At 43.7% G+C, this 17,811-nt stretch overlaps 1 protein-coding gene across 1 annotated transcript in view; it reads right to left on the reverse strand.

Annotated features, from left to right (window-relative positions):
- map3k5 (mitogen-activated protein kinase kinase kinase 5) overlaps nucleotides 1-16,268 on the reverse strand; it is a 60,469-nt gene extending 44,201 nt beyond the window's left edge. The window contains exon 1 of the mRNA XM_069715442.1: nucleotides 15,258-16,268. Coding sequence (XP_069571543.1) covers nucleotides 15,258-15,702 — 445 coding nt within the window. The 5' untranslated portion in view covers nucleotides 15,703-16,268. The remainder of the gene's footprint in view (nucleotides 1-15,257) is intronic.
- Nucleotides 16,269-17,811: the final 1,543 nt, after the last annotated feature.

The following is a 17,811-nucleotide window of genomic DNA, read 5'->3' on the forward strand; positions in this document are numbered from 1 at the left end:
TTTTTTTTTTTTTTTTTTTATCTGTTTCCAACTATACACCTCTCTGTGTCAACAAACAACACGGAGCTTAAAAAGAAGAATCTTTATACGTCTGATGGGCGGTTTTAAGCAGGCGCTCATTACAGCTGGAGGGAAAGCACCAAAACATTCAGTCAGCCAGCATAAATCAACGCCAGGGTGAGCTCGGACGATGGGCTGAAGATTTCAGGAGGAACATGTTTTTAAGGAAGCCTGACGAGCGCAAAACAGACCAAAGTTTACCATCATCGTTACAGCTTCTACAGCTTTTATTTTGAAAAGTGACAGGTACTCGGCTTGTAATTGCAGACTTGAAGCTGCTCCCCATTTTTTTTAAGCCGTGATCTCCGTTCAGGTTAAAAGAATGAAGATTTGAGACTCGTCTGAGACTAAAGAGCAAAACACATTCAAGCCTGAAGTCTTGACCTGGTGGACTTTCCTTTAAAATAAAAAGTTATATGAATGATTTGTTATTACTAAAATGATTAAATGCTGTTACATTCTTTAGTTTAACACCATGAATTGCCTCACAAACACTGAAATTGATTATCTCAGTCTTCGGCGTAACTAGCGACAATTCAATAGGCGAAGCTGAGAATTTCAGAGCCGGCCAATTTGGACGCAGATCATTTCATACAGTCTTCATCACCATTCAACAGCAAAACTAGAATCATGACTGACTGTCTTGGCCATACATGCCATGTGTACGACACTTATGGTTTTGAGTTTTAATTTGTCTTTACGTTTCAAAACTACACGTTTTAAATAGGCTGTTATTTCTTCCTTTACTTAGGAAGTAAGTAACTTAGGAAGTTAATGTGGTTGCTTTATTCCAAAGGAAGAACACATGCTGGGAAATGTTTAGTTTAACCATGATTGTGATGTTGCTCCCTTTCATTTGTGGAGGGGCCCAAAAATAATATTTGCACCACGGCCAATCGTAATTAATTTTTTTTTTTTTCTTTAGTCAAAAACGTTATTGTTCTGATTCGCTCTCATCAGCGTCAATTCCAGCTGTTTTCAACAAAAAAAAGCTCTGATAATCACGCTTCAGACTTTGGAAACCTGCCGGTGAACGTAGTAGAGCACTTAGCAGCCAGCCAGAGAGATGTTTCAGGAGTTGGTAGAAATCAAACAAGCTAAAACCAGAGGGAATATTGGACTTTAATTGGCGAGATGGCCAGAGACATGACTCTAAATAAAAGCTAAAGCTGTGTGTGTCAATAGGGGACTCTTTGCTGACAGGTTTAAAAAAAAAAATTAAAAAAAAAAATACAACAACAACAACCTTGTAATATAGTAATGTAGCCCTCCTGACTGACAAGTAGCTGTGGAAGCTATATAACATTATTCCAATACAACACCAAATTAGTGACACTCTCATTACGTGAGGATTTGAAGTAGATCACTAAGTAAAGTGCGCGCAATTACAGTAAAGCCCAAGACAGCACCCAATCCATCACGGCAAATTACTCGAAGCGAGCATGTGAACGCTCACAATTTGAGTGCACGGTTAACATCAAGCAGTCAATTTAATTTAGCGGCTGGGCGGCTGCATGACGCCGCAGCGCCAAGCCCACCAAGAGTCGGGCCGGTTGTAGCGGTGGAGAGCTTTTCATCAGCGACGATGATAATAATCAGCATATGCAAATTCAACCAGGAAACAGGTACTTATTGTTGGCGTCAGAGGTTTCTCATCATCAACATCCCCGTTTCACACGAGCTCCCGGAAAACTGCCTCGTTTTTTTTTTTTTTTTTTTTTCTCCTTTTCACAGGGAGGTCGGGACGCGACGGGTTTTAAACTCGGCGGCTCTTTGCAGAGATGGTGGAATATCAAGAGGGTTTTGTTTTTTTTTGTTCCCCGGATGAGCAGCCAGCGTCTTCGCATCAGGACGACTGCTCTCCGATTCGAGCGCAAGCTGGGTTTTCACTTTCTGACGTACAAGGCGGAGAGGGAAAGTACACCTTAATCCTCACCAGGACGGGCCGCCGCTTAACAACCGCTCGTTACATCCGTGTCGGTGACGCAACCCCGTCGATGACACCGTCACGATCGCTGGCCGTTTAAACTAGACAAATATTTTGAAAACCACGCCTAATCTCGCAGCAAACCTCAACAATCCTGCACATGATGAAAGGCTCTTTAGCTCGTCGTCTATCTTGTGCACACAAGGTGCAACTGAATGTCAACATCCAGACAGCACAGGTAGCCTGATGAATAAAAGATAAGTTTGTCTCATTTCTGTGCTGGCTGTCGACCCCATCAATATTACATCCGAACGAGATTTTAATGCAAACAGGCCATTAAAAGGCAACGGTGCAACTCAGCTCGGCTGTAACGGCGCAGCGGTGACTTGGGTCGGCTCATTTTGTGTTTTGCTCAGCTTGGGAACATCACCTGAAAACGTTCGCTGCTCGGTCACAAGGCAGGTCTGATACGGGGAATGAATAAAGAGCTCAGCCAACTGTGTTAACATATGAGAAAAGGGCAAGACTGGAGCGCGTCGCGAATAGCAATCAGTTCTCATAAGTGCTTTGTACTCGCAACAAAGCCCCCAACAATAGCTGACAACACTCGACTAGCGGTGCACGATGTCGTCGGCGTGGTGTGTATATTTCAGTCGGGCTGAATAATAAAGAATATAACACATTGCGCGGCGGCGATACGGAACCATTTAAATCCTTCATTTTCCTGACAGGATAACACATTGTTATGTGTCTAAAAGCAACAACAGCAGCTTGGTGACGCGTCTCCTCATAGAACCGACATCACATTCTGGTACCGAGTTGGCTATTTTATCGCCTGTAATAAACTGCGGTGTCATCGTAAGGTGGATGTTGCTGTGCCAACATGCACAATAAATTCCTGTAAAAAGAATTCTTCATGGAATTTAAGAGAGACTTTTATTTTGAAGGGTACATCTTATTTTGTACAAATGTAGAATCTGCTTGCAGCCCTGTAAGAGGAAATGTTTTATGTTTAACAGAACTTAGCAGTTGTTTCATTTCACAAACAGCTTCCTCTTTTCATTTGAACTTTCTCTCATGGAAGAATGTATTTTACTTACAGTTTCCTGTCAGCGATGTTCGCTGAATACTTCACTATTTTAATTTGAACAACTTCACTAATATTTGTATATTTTGGAACTAAAGTTGTATTTATTTAAATGCATGACTCAGCAAATTAGGAGCAAAGTTCATCGAAGGCATGAGTGACCGGGCTGCCGAGCAGCTTACGAGGTGTCCTGTTGAAACTATGCTGGCTCTTGTTCCGACACCATGTGACTTTTGTGAATGGTATTACACAAGCAAATGGACCGTTTTATGCCAGAGGGACCCAATTTGAATGCTTTATTTTGCCCTCAGTTGCAGGGATGCTGGTGCCTTGTAATAAAGTGAAGTCCGTGTTTATTATATACAGCATACAATTAGACCCGCTGCAACTACATCTGCAAGGATGTTAAAACATAATCCTAATGAGCAATAAATGAACCAAAGGTGGAAATACTTCACAGTTCAAAAGAAAGCGCTCCAGACATGACGTGAGTACGTGCTAGTAAAACATCACACTTCAGCGGTAATGACACGCTACATCCAAAATGTGTTTTCGCCTTTATGACGGGCTTTTTGCCAAGCTCAGGACAAAAATATTGATTTCATGGACAAACAGGACAGAAAAAGGAAGTGTTATACACACAGAGACTTGGATTCAAGAGCCTGTGAATATTTCTGGAGCACATTCAGATGTCCTGATTGCCTACCAATGCAGCAGCAGAGCTGAGAGCATGCCAACGTGATGGCAGACCTGCCAGCATAGTGTTGACAGAAGGATGCGTGAAGTAACTTGAGTCACCCAGTTACCCTTTTCACAGGCGCCGCCACCTGCTCGCACGCGTTCACCTCGGCTGCTGTTGGAAGTCTCTGCGTTCACCTTAAATCACGGGTAAACCGAAATGCGTCAGGGGTGAGGAAGACAGGCCGATAAAAACGGGAGCAAAACGCGCACGGCGACGGCCTGATAATCCGGCTGCACCTCCTACGACTGGACCTGCTTCTGTTGACCAAAACTAAATTGATTCCCTCGCCTACTGCTCAAAGCAGAGGAGGGAAAATAATTCAATACTCTCTCACACTGTTTGGCTTTCAGCAGCACTCGGCCTGCAGCTTCCTCGGGCCCCGCGGTGCCTCTGAAGGGGGGAGAATCAGGGAGAGGCGAGCGGGAGGAGGGCAATGGGTGACGAGCAGCTCAGAGAGCTGCATGAATTTACTGCAGATTGTTCTGGTGTCCGTTGGCTCCTCTTTATAGATCCTCCACACAGCCCTCCTCCCGAGAGCCTCCGTCAGTTCCACATGCTCGTTTCGGAGGGGGTCTGCTCAATACTTTAATCACAGCACGATCTAAATGGCACTGGAGACTGTTCGAGTGGAAATGGATTATTTCGGCATCACAAAGTCTCCGTCTACTCCGTGCCCAGAGCCAAACGGAGAGCATACATCTGGACACAAAGAAATCTATTTTAATGAGTGTGGGCTGCGTAGAAATGTAAACAGTCGCTCCCACCAGCCTTCAGCTGTAAACAACACTGATAATGTGTGCATCACTTACACCAAACATCCCTAAAGCCACATGATATGTATGCGTAACACAAAACAACTTGTTTGCGCACTTGACTGAATGGATGTTGACGACTACACCTGCAACTACCAGTTATTATCAGTAGTGATTCATCTGCAAATTTAAGATTAGATTCATATATTCTATGGTAAAGATTTACCGTCTTATTACGAGCATCACCCACAGCCTTCTTCATCTGTGGCTCAGGTAGCGTGATGACACCGAAGCAAGTTTCATTCGCTGCGGAGAGGAAAGCTAGAGAGTGAATCTTGAGTATTTTATCAGAAAATATGCAACTTATGTTTCTAATTCATTGATACATCTTCTAGGCTATGCGCCACATAAATACCTAATACAAAATGTTCCTCATAAGATCCCTAGATGACACTTTCAAACTTTGTATTTTGTCCAAAACAGGAAAATATTGAATTCTAAGTGACATAAAAATTGAGAAGGCTAAAAACATTTCATTTTTTGCTTGATAAAGTACTTGAATGATTAAATAATTATCAAAATGTCTCCAGAAACACAGTAGATGTAAAACTAGGGCATGACAAACATCAAAATTACAAGTACAGTCAAACAAATACTACCGATGAGCAAGCAAATGGTGGCTTTCTAGAAAAGTAGTTACAAAAGTCAAAGTGCTAAAAGCCGTGACATGTTTGGACTTCCTAATGCGTAAGAGATGAAGCATCAGAAAACACCTCCCAGACGGCAGCGATCTAAACCGGTCGTACACGTGTGGTTTATAAATGATGTATAGGCTGTGTTCGCCATACATTTGGAGAGGCTTTTAAATTTTCATGACTAAGATACCACTGCAGAAAATTCATTCCTGCATCAAAATGAAGGAATCCAGACGTGTTCAAGTCAAACGTTCATACCGGTATCTGCAAAAGATAAATCAAGATGCTGCATAAATATGTCAGCTTGGCTCCGCCCGCCTATCTCTCAAACGTTTTTAGCGTTTATTGCGATTACATTCTGGAAACCCTGTTTATGTTAAGGTTCGCTCAGCCACTCTGAAGGATTGACCAATCAGGGACCGGAGGTCCTTATAAAACTTCATACTCGTGAAAATGTCAGCGCATGCCGATGCCAAAAAGCCCCTGCAATTACATTACCGACTGTGTGTATACAGTGGTCAGCCAGGTGCCGGCTGTGTAGGCCTGCGGTTTCATTGTGAGGGCCACTGTTGGACTCGAGCAGCGGAGGTGCAGTAGGTAAATAAAGCACTCGTTACAACCAATTACATAACAGCTACACATAAGATGTTGTAACCATGGCGACTCCAGTGAGGAAGCTGCTGTAAGTGATGCGATTGAAGCCATCAGTGTGTATAGCCGCTGAGTTTTTTTTTTTTTTTTTCTTTCCTTCTTCCTCTTATCTCTAATGGAGAAGGAAGGGAATGAGGCTGTCGTAAGTGGGGCACAGTGCAGCGGCTGCAGCTTTTTCCAAACACAGAGGACACAGCGAGAGACAGTGGACTTACTGTCTCTAAAGGTCCACTGGAAATCATTTCATGCACTCCAGAAGTCCCCTGAAAAACTGACCCTTTAAAAAGAGCATAATGTCCAAATTCTGGGGTGGCTGTGGATCAGCTGGTCGAGCAGGTTGGAGGTTTAATGTCTACTTGCTGAGGTTTCCTTGGGCACGACACTGAACCCCAAGTTGATTACAGAAAATTATAAGGTTCCGTCCATCGTCATACTCATATTTTTTTGCTTTTGTATTGATATTATTGTTTTTGCTGTGGTTGTCATATACGTTATTTTTATGTGGTAGTATTATCGCTGTATGTAAACTTTGTGTTTTCTATAACTTTGAATTTTTTATGCTATCTAGGTCGAGGCTTCAGATAAGTGCTCTGTGATTTTTTTTTCTTTCACCTCTTCGTGCACTGCACAGAATTTTTTTTTTTTTTTTTTTTTTTTTATTTTATCTTTGTACAGTGTGTGTTCAAATTTGTGCCAAAAAAAAAAAAAAAAAAAAAAAAAATCAGGTTAGAGTAACATGCAAGATATTAGAGCCATAGATGTCAGACTTGAAGGTACTTAGTTTTCCTGAATGATGCACCAAAGTCTAAATTTGTCTTATTTCCTTTGAGGACTTGCGGGCTGCGTTCATGTCAGGTGTCATTTATCAGATTTTTACTCACCATTTTCTGGAAGGGTCAAAACTGGAAATGAGCTATGCTGCACTTCCAGGTAAAAAAAAAAACAAGTTGTGTGTGCCTGTTCCTCAGGGAGTATCCATTACTCATGTGGACTGAAATTTTTATTGTTGCCCTTTTAAAAAAAAAAAAAATTATTTGGACTATGTCAAACTTTGGGTAAAAAGAAGCATAAAAGTACAAACTCAAGCCATAAATGGGGACTTTGAACATTGTGACGAATGTGACAACTAAAAGCTGAGGTCAAAATTGTCTCTTCAGGTGGTCAAACATCTGATTCAAATCTGATTCAGCTTCATGTGTGGCCAAATAAAAAAATAAATAAAAGGATTTAAGAAGCAGTCTCCCAGAAAAACAATCCTGGGAATGGTGGGAAAAAAAAAGGCACCATACAAGCTTTCAGCTAAATATGTCTATCTATAAATACATCTCATCTCCCAGAGGATAACATGGGAAATGTAGACAATGGTTATTCAGAAGTTTCGATGCCCCGCCCAGCAGATATTAAATGCTCTATTTAATTTTAGACGCGAGTGCGCTCGAAAGGAACGACCAAGAACAAACCATGATGCAGGAAATGTCCCCAAACTGTTCTCATCGCACGCTGGAGTCCCTTTTTTCTTTTTTTTACATTTTCTTTGTTTTTTTTACCTCTGGTCCACTTTGTTGCCTTTTCACACACATGAGATATTTTACAAACTGCAGTGCCATGACCCGGAGGAGAGGGGAGGAAACTCCCCGAGAACAGAATGTGAATTCATCCACAGCTGACGGACACACGGGGAGAAACCCGTGCAGCGCCAACAGTTGCCGTGACATGTCTACTCCACGTACTTCCTGCTTGCTTTTCAGTGGAACACAATTCAGTGTTTGAACCTCATCTCGTTACTTCACAGGGTGGGATTGAGTAATGATTATGCCGCACGGGGCAGAAACGAGAGTGAAATCACACCTGAACGCCCTGAAAAGTGGAGCTTTTCGTCCCGAAACGGCGGCACGGTCGATAAAAAAAAACTCCTCACGTGATTTCTTGGTATTTTTGGAGCAATTCTTGAAAACTTTAAAAGTCACAGGACATAAAAGATGTGAGGACGTTACGTGCGGTAGTTTTAAAGGTTTATTTGGCCTTTAAACACCCCGGTTTTCGGGGATGGCAGTGTGATCTGGTCTACCATGCTGGTCCGAGCTGTAATATCTTAGCTGTTTGATGGTGTGCCATTAAATGTTATGTAAACATGCATGTTAGCCAGAAGGTGAATCCTAATAACTCTGTTGATCCTTTGACTTTTGCGCCATCAGCAGCATCTTGGCTCAACTGGTTAAACATGTCAACGTCGACTGCAAATTAGCAACTCAAACGCTTGTAAAGCTGATAACATTCCCATCAGCACGCACACATCAGCGTTCAACTCAAAGGACCGCCGTTCCTAAACATCCCCGACTGATCCTCCGTGTCCCGAAGCGCACTACATTATAGTTATGAGCAGCATGTCCTGTGTTCTCACTGGAAACATATTCAAATCAGACAGACTAAATATTGTGACAGGAAACGGCGGAGCAGCTCGCATCTGAAGAATTATATAAACTGTAGAGTTTTTGAGGTGGAACTGCAAGTAGTTTGGAAAAAAAAAGACCTTTGCAACAAAAGTATAAACACGAGGAACATTTTCTTTTATGTCTTTTTGCAAAGTCGGCAGTACGTAGTAGCTTTCCGAAAGTTGCAGTTTGATTCCCATCCGACGGCACACACGCACTGCATCATTTTCTCTTGGTATAAAATTGTACAGTAGTTTCATACATTCTGTTTCAAAAGGTAATCACAACACTGCAGTCTGCTGCAGTCTGATCGTGAGGAGAGAGGGGGAGGCTCACCCCTGCCACTGTCAATCATTTTCTTTGTTAGATTTAGCATGTTTGACAAGGAGAGCAGTGTTTTGAGTCCAAACTGTCACTTCACCAGGTTCAGGTACAGCATCAAGCTGATTCGGGTGTATGTTACTGACTTATAGAAGTCAAATATTGTCACACACTAGCTGCTAAAACAGCATATGATGGATTTGCAGCACAGCCACGGTTGGTCTGCTTTTCCAGAGGCCTGTACAAGGAAGCTGGATTTGCGATAATCGAGGTAACTTCAGGTTTAAGTCTGGATTTTACAGCACTGGTACTCCGGAGCAGGTTCTGTCTGCAGCATCAGTTACCATGGCGATGCATCCCGGTAAGAAGTGAACCAGCTTCGTAGTCATTGAAAACTCCAGAGGCGTGAACGCAATTAAAAAAAACAAGACTTTTTGTTTTGTAGGCTGTGTGTAGCAACCCTCCAAGAGACCAGACATATTATTATGAGAAGAAAAAACGAGAGAACTTTTCCCACGCATACACCCACTCTACAGCTCGTAGCCGATATCGTAAAATGAAACTCTTGCCACCCAAAAACATTGTTTTCTTTCCCGACAGCCGCCCGAGCGGTTTTGCACCCACTTCACTCAGTGACCTTTGCGTTGTGTTCGCAGAATCAAACCACTGAAACGAGTCAGACAAAAGCGGCAAACTATAAAGGACAATTGAGCGACGCACCGCTGCCTGGTTACGATGTCAGAATTAGATACTCAGAGCGCGTCGTCAAATTGTCGCACGGAGCCGCGTGTTCGCAGGAAGGGAAAAGAAGCGTCTAATAACAGCGGTTCTGACCCGAGAAAGAGTCGAGCACTTAACAGAGACGGAGAAGCTGCCGTCCAAAACAAATCAAAAATAAATCTTGTATCCAGATCTCGGAGCCAGTCACCGCTTATCATGATGATATCGTGATCTCACACCGGTTTCACAAAGACGCCAGCTTCCCCCTCCTGCAGCCTCAGATGAACCCTGATCAGCCCTGAAAGGGAGCTTTGATACTGCGCTTCTCCACCTCCTGTCATTTTTCTGAAGAGCACTTAAGAGGTTTAGCCCGAGGTTTATACTGTGCTTACAAAAACTTTATAAGGAGTCCCTTCTTAACAGACTTGTCTCATGTTGAAACACATGAGGACGCTTTACCGTTATTATTCGGCGGAACATGCAAAGATGTCTGAGAAAGAGCACTTAAGGGGATGCAACAGCCCGCTTGAGTGTTCGAACCACTGACATATTTCCATTGTAATGTGGCTTTCACAGCGACGACGAATGTCAGCTTCTGATTTTGAGTCACGCCGCATCCTGTTGGGAAACAGCAGCATGAAATAAAACAACATGCACTGGCAGCTCCGCCTGCAGCCAACCTCTCCCACCGAGGAGGGGGGGGGGGAGGCAGCTCTCTCCCCAGACGCCGGCGAGCGGCCCGTGGGCTAATTCCTCCTGACCTTGTGCTCTCTCACCTCTGAGAAGCAGCCAAGCATGCAGAGTAAACAGGAGGGGAGGATAAACAACTTAGCGGAGGGCCAGCTGATGGGATTTCGGAGCGGCGTGGCCTCCCGAGTGCACCGTCTTACCGCCGAAGAAGCCGTCAGCTGACGCCCGGCGGTGTCGACACTGGACATAGCGGGACTTCACTCACCGTGCAGGGACCGCGTCCGTGCACCGTTTTGGATGCATACCACGGAGGAGAGATTCATTAAATATCAACTAATACCAGATTGAATAAACAGAAACAGAAGCTGACTTTTGCAGGAAAGAGCCGGAGAGACTGAAACTGGACGACATCACTGTTCTAAACATCCTTCTGTTGCAACAGGGATTGTGTATTAAAATATTGGGACAAATTAGCACGAGTATAGCATGAGTGCTATTTCCAGTTCTTTCAATGTACCCGTGCTCAGGTACTTTGCAAACGGGAAAAGGGACTCAAAACATGTCCACAGCATGTCACCATCTAGCAGTGAGATGTTTCGCCTGCTTTGTGACGACATGCAGGCGGGTTCTGCTGTTCAACTTGTCCACTGAGTGGATAAATACGTGATTTTGTACTTTAATTTTTTTTTTTTTTACTGTTTTTCGGGACAAAACTTTCCGCTACTGCTTTTCCATGTCCCTACTGGAACAAAAAGAAAAACTACGGGTGAAATTCAGAAACATATTTCAATTCACTGCAAAAATAAAATGATCTTTTGCAAGGGGCAAAATATTTGTTAACCTGTTCAATTAAAAACAAAGAACAACCTGTTCCAGCACGAACCTCGCAATATTAAGCAAGAAGGAAACACGTCATCTTTGCTTGTTTCACAAGTCGTTTCCCCGTTCTGTGATAAATACTGCTTCTGTAATGACGTCAATGTAAAGTTTAAGAAGTTAAGGGGTCACAGCGGGCCACACGGACACGATGTACCGGCGGCACAATGGGTTCGCAGAAGCTAACATGCTATAAAAACCTTTCGAGAGCTCGACACCGTGTTCCTCTCAGCCTTCCCAGCACTACTACAAAGCAACAAAAAAAACACACAAAAAAAAAAAAAACCACGAGTGGACCGCCTAAAAACAATTTGTTGAGTTTGTACCTGTGCAGAGCGGCGGAGTCGAGCTCTCAGCACAAAACGAGAGGTAAGCAAACACTCGAAGCGAGAGGCGGAGCTGCTCTCGAAGTGCTCAGAAACTCATTGTGCTGCCTATAAATGACACGGTGATGTAGAATAATGATCGACGGGGGAGATAAAAGCTCTGCATACCGAAGCTGTGACCCGACGCTCAAACCCGCTAAAACATGCGGACCGGCGCAAGTCTGCACGGCTGATCTCCGATAAATACCAACACCAGCTGCCGTTTTTTTTTTTAACAGATTCCCATTGTGTTATCACTCATTTATCCAGCTGAGGAGACGGGTTATCTTTATCGAAACAATCATTGACGAATCCATTACTTTCTATGCCGTTCACAGTCGACGCGGACGATCCATTAGCGGAGGCCCGTCGCTGTCCGCTCGGCAATTACCCTGCCGATTGAAGTAACCGTGTCACTTAAACATAGCGAGTAATTTCCACTCGTGTGCATCATCATTGCTGCCGTGCATTACAAGGCTCATCACCATCGATCCATTTTATTTCTCCTGATCCTCCATTAAGGCGATCCAGTGAGACACAACTAACCGCTGCCTCCTCCCGACTCTTTATCCAAAGTAGAATATGGAAAAAAAATAAAAAAAACATTTTAGAAAACACGGAAACACCTCCGAAAGCCTTCAACTACACGTCGTGCGTTTCTGATTTCAGAGCTCTTCAATAAGTCGGTCGTTTCTACTTTGCCTCTACATGCGTGCATCTGTTGTCAAATTTGCTTGGATAATTTTCAGCATTTGGATTCTGGGAGTGCTGCCACCAAATTCAAAATTAATGCTCGACTACAAACGTTGTTTGTTGGCCTGTCTGTATCTTCCACCAGCAAAACCAGTCTATCACAGGAACAAAGTCAGAGCTTTTTTTTTGTGTGCAACTTTTATAAAAATATATTTTTTTAAGTACAGTTGAAGAAACCACTCACTGCAGCCAAAATCATTTATCAGCAGGTGGATTAAATGTGAATATTTTTGCTTCACCAAATATCACCGTCAGTCTTTGCTGCATGAGGCAGCGGTGCAAAGGAAATGGAAATTCCTCATAACTTTACTTCCACATTAAAAAAACAAACTACAGTTGATGTTACCAGTTAAATAATAGCTCAATATTTACGAGACCCAAAATACCCTTTGTGGATAGTTCCCGGGTCTTGGAGATTGTTTCCAGGCGTTTCTTCTAAATGGGCGTAGGCCTCGGGTTAATTATGAAACTACGGTAGTGCCTTTAACCAATCAGCTTTGACCACCATATTCTGAATGTTGTAAATTTAAAGACGCGAGGTGCATTGTTCTTGCTACGGCTTCCATTTCTCGATATTTGCTTGCGCTGCTTCAAACAGTTTGTGTCACTCCATCTCCTGCTCGACCACTCTTCCACTATCGCTGGAACGACATTAAGAAACGAACGCTTGACTTCAACGTCATTGCACTCGGCCAAACCCACGAGTCAGCGATCGGTCCGCCCTTCAAAGCGCCTGAGCGAACCATCGCGCGATATTTGGAACTGTTGGTCGATAAAACAAGACCCTGGAAGATGTCACGACGGGTTCTTGTAAACTTTTATGGACATTTCCCTTAAGTGATTAACGGAGGATGTAGTTGGCAGATATGTAATATATATACTTTTTTTCAGTCATGGTTCTTTTCTTTTTAATAACTGAAACCAGAGCATAAACTGTAGATCCTCCACTATGTTTGAATCTGACTCAATGAACAGAATCTGTGTTGAACAGCTCCGTCGTCGGGAACAAAACCCCCAGTGATTAAATTCGATTCGATTAACCATTTTTTTCTCCTCACTTTTTCCTGTGTAATGGCCCGAGGGTTTGGCAATCAGGCTCTGCCATCTTCCAGCCAAATGCCCTCTTTGTCCACAGCATCGTGTGAGGAGGACATTTAAGGACAGTCGGGGACAGCTTCTCGTTGTATTCAAAATCTGGCAAAAAAAAAAAAAAAAAAAAAAAACGTCCCTCCAAATTAACAGGGACCCACACGCTGTCAGTCAGTCTCTGAGCTCATTGTTTAAAGTTGTTTTTTGTTTGTGTTGTTGTTTGGCCTTCATCTGTGGAACACACATTTGTGCAGGAAGAGGATGAACAAGTGTGTGTTTGAACCGATACGGCAGCGGCAGCGGCAGCGGCGAGTTTCTGGGAAAAAGCCACAACTCTCCCATGTGTATTATGAGAAAATTCCACAGTACTTGAGAGAAAGAAGACCAAACCGAATACGGAGAACTCGATGTGTTTGCACAACTTATGATATGAGAAGCGACGAGCCTCTCTAGGAGGAACAGGCTCTGCAACCGCCACTGGTGCGCTCTTAGGAAGGCTTTTAATGGTTTGATGCAAGTCAAATAATCAATTTAACTTTAGCATTTGAGAGGTTATTTCAGGTCAAATTAAATGGCTTTCAAATACAAGTTAACTCTACTTTAACTGAATGTGGACTTTTTAAAAAAAATTTTTTTTTTTAGATAAGTACAAACGATAGAAAACTTAATCATCAGCACAGAAAAGAACAACAAAGTCTTGGAATTATTTTTGTCGCTTCTGTAACACCGTCTTGGCGAGGACACCAGCAAGGTTATTTTCTGGTTATTAATGAATCACGAGAGCTCGATTATCTCCAGTAGACGCTGATTAAATTAAAACTGGACTTTGTTTTTCTTCGATGTTTAGTTTAGTTCCTTCGAGTAAGTGACCGGATTCATCAGCTGTAACATTTAAACCTATTTGATCATTTTTCTAAGACCGTCAGACATTACCAAGAAGTTTTGGGTTGTTGACTTTGTATGTAGTCTTGATTTTTATTACCGTCTAACACTTGATGACTTAATCTGTTAAATTGTTCTTATCGGCGGCTTATTGCTGATCACACATTAACCACTGACAAGCCTTTAAGTACCTATAGTACCATAAGAATCTCTGCTATGTCGTTTTATTTCTGCAATATTAGCCTGAACAAATCCTGATACCGACTATCTCAGTGAAATGCAGACACTTGCTGCTCAACACGCTCGCTAACCTTGTACAAACATCCCAACTGTTCTTTATTTGACCAAAAAAAAAAAAAAAAATCGCCTAAAGGTCGGTTTTCCAGGGAGTTTTTTGTTGTTTTCTCAGCTTATGCAGCTGAACATTTCCAGTGGGGATTAGACGCCAACTACTACAATACAGTATACATAAGAGGTGGAAAGTGCTTTCAAGTTTGTTTCTCTGCGAGTCGATTCCAGTGGAAAGTCCAACCTCACGGCCCAAACCGTGACACTGCAGCACAATACTAGGGAGGGAAACTATATGTGTGTTGGTGTGTTGGTGTGTGTGTGTGTGGGGGGGGGGAGGACGACAATACCCCCCTCCCCACCAAGGTTGTGGAGCAGAAAATCAAACAAGCCCCCCCCCCCCACCCCCTCCCCAAATGGTGCTCTTTTTGCCCAATGAGTTCCAGCTTTGTTCACTGCGGTGTGGAAATAAGTGTGACATGATGAGCCTCTAGCCCTGACATGCTCAGCTGTGTGTTGTGTTTGAGGAGCACTGAGCAACCTGTCCCACTGGCCCAACAGTTTCCAAGAACAGAGGCATGCAGCACATGTGACCTTTGACCCCTGAGTGGAGTTTCTAGGAAAGGTGTTCCTGTGTCCCATGACGCAACGACGCCGACTCTTCCCTCATATATCTTGTGGCTTAATCAAATATTAAGTTAATTCCTATGAAATCTATCAAAATAAAAGTAAATCCAAACAAACGGGCCGATTTTAGGACCACGATTTAACACATCTAGACAAAGTTATTACTTTGATATAATGTTTCTGTGATGTCAGTCTTCTTTATTTAAGAATTTCTCTTGATGAATGCAGTTTGGGAAGTTTTTTTTTTGAGGGGTGTTGGATGTAGAAGGATTTCAGAGGCGTCCTTCACTTTTGACTCACCTGCGTTGTAAAAGCGGTCCAGCACCGTGGTCTCCCCGAAGTCCAGTTTGCCAAAGTTGACGGTCTCCAGCCGGCTGCCCACCGCGTCGCAGGCGTCCTTCAGGCACTGCAGCGCCATGCTCTCCGCGTTATTCGGCTGGCTCGCCTCTCCGTTCACCACGTAGGCCACCGTCACCTGCCTGCTTTTGCCCGACTTGCCGGTGGACAGCAAGCCGCCACCGTCCAACGGGCAGCTACCTGGGGTCGGGCTGTGCACCCCGCCTCCCACCACCGAGTCCTGCCAGAAAGTCCCGGCTGCAGGGATTCCGCAGGCGCCGCCACCGCCGCCTCCTCCTCCACTGTTGCTGCTGCTGCTGGTGGTGTTTTCCCCGGTGAGGGTCTCTCTGGCGGGAGAGACACCGAAGCAAGGCACCGGTAAGGATATCCCGTCCTGGTCTTGACTCATCTTGTTGCAAGTGTCTGTCACTCTCTCAAAGCGTGGGTTGTGATGAGCGGCTTCTCCGCCAGTCCTCCATGGAGAGCCAGCGTTACGCACGGCGGCTACCCGTGGAACCTCTGCACGGGCACGACGTGCAACCTCGCTCCGTTTCCACGCAGGTAAACAGTCTGTTACAGGCGGTGCAACTCCACATCATGCTGCATGCTCGCTGCAGATTGCGCGCTTTGAAAAACACTCGACATCCACGGTATCCTGGTTGAAGTCACGACAACGCTGCAAGGTGAAAACACCGGAGAACAAGCCACCAAAAATCCGCGCATTCCGTCTCAGCTCGCAGCAAACCCACCTACTTCTCGAAGTTGAGCAACACCGCCGGCGTCGGTGCAAGCAGCGCCCGCAGGGATCACAGATCTCACCACCGAGTCGAAGTTCGGCGCAAGTTAAAGGGATCGCAGCGGCGCAACGGCTCGTCGGGTCTCCGAAGTAAACCGTGCACGCTCCGAGGCTGCTTTTCATGTGCCGGCCGACCCTACCCAGTTTCCGCTGTTATCTTCTCGTGCAGATCGTCTCGCGCGCTGGGCGGAGAGACGACGGTGGGAGCCTTGCTGGTGCTGGGCGGAGACATCATGACCATATGTGGAGTTGTGGAGCCTGTTTCAGGAAAGGAGCAGTTCACCAAAAAAAAAAAATACAAGTAGCACTTTCTCCCTTCATCTGAAGCTGTTCCCACCAACGAGTGAAAATTAAGAAACCAATTGGGTCACCGATTTATCGTCTGATAAGATAAACGCATTGACAGAAAACGAGAGAAGGAAAAGTCCAGGAAAATATACTTTTATTGGACATTAATCTCCGTAATGATGCATGTTTTAGGAGACTGTGCACTCGAAGCATTTTTCATTATGTTGTAAACTAATTGCGTCATTAATCTTATTTGACCCAAACGAATTATGCTGCACAGCAGGCTTAATTATGAAACCGATTTGACGACAGTTACAGCCTCCTGCAAGAGCAACACACTGCATAATTTGACTTTGTAATCGATCTAAACAAATATTGGAGCTCTCTTAACTCAGGACTGATTTAATTAATTCAAGTAAAATTTGAATTGTTTGTCATCTGTTTAAAACCCTATTGTTCGTGTTGCAAGGAGGACCTCTTGTGGTAAAGACGTGATATTACAGGTCAGGGCGAGGTGAAATATTTACATATTCATACGTAGGTGTAATAAAAACAACTGCATTTTTTAAAAAATTTATTAACATACAACACTTTAAGAAAGAAATACATCAGATATATATTTTGAGTACTATTAATTAAAGGTATATCTGGAATAAAATATGAATCTCCAAAATATCTGGAAGATCTGTGATCTGTGATAAGAAATAACCGTACTGTACTGTATATTACTTAGTCACATCGACAACCCCCCTCTCCCCCGCAAAATTAGATCCACAGTCAATTAAAAAGGATTACCAGTTACTTTTTTTTTAAAGAGAATCTGATCATGTGTTTGAAACATGACTGCACGGACACAGCGTTTTATTGTGTATTTTATATCGCCATCAAATATGACATGCCCATTAAGTTGTGTTTGTAAATTACAATAATTTTGCCATTTGTTCACTTGGATTCAAATTCCACGAATACATCTGCAATATCTTTAAAACAAAAAAAACAACAACAACAACCATACACGGTTTGGGTCTTTCTGCCTTTTTCCCTTATTCATTTTTTTTTCCTCCTTGTAATAATCCCTCCATCCGCCAGAGGTCGCCAGCCAGCGTGTCTCTCTCTTTCTCTCTCTCCATGCTCACCTCTCCTACCTGGCCACGCCCACTTCGCCTGATCCCACACGGGCACACCTGCAGCCATCCTGCCAATCAGTGGATCTACTCCCAAGTTTGCCGCGAACTTGAAGCGTCATAAGTTTTCATCTGAGTTTAAGCCTTAGTTGTTGTTGTTTTGTTTTTTTTTTGTCTTCTACGTCATCATGTCAGCTTCGGACCCTCCTGTCAGTTACAAATGTCAACGCCTCTTTGTAAGTAAACAGCCCGAATCAACGTCGAGCGTTTTTGGCTCCTTTTCCGTATAAAACACACGTGACACCTATTA

This window comes from Brachyistius frenatus, unplaced genomic scaffold (assembly GCF_029030835.1).
Source record: "Brachyistius frenatus isolate BFR_SWC_R1_liver_20210118 unplaced genomic scaffold, ASM2903083v1 Contig_143, whole genome shotgun sequence".
Classification (NCBI taxonomy): Eukaryota; Metazoa; Chordata; class Actinopteri; family Embiotocidae; genus Brachyistius; species Brachyistius frenatus.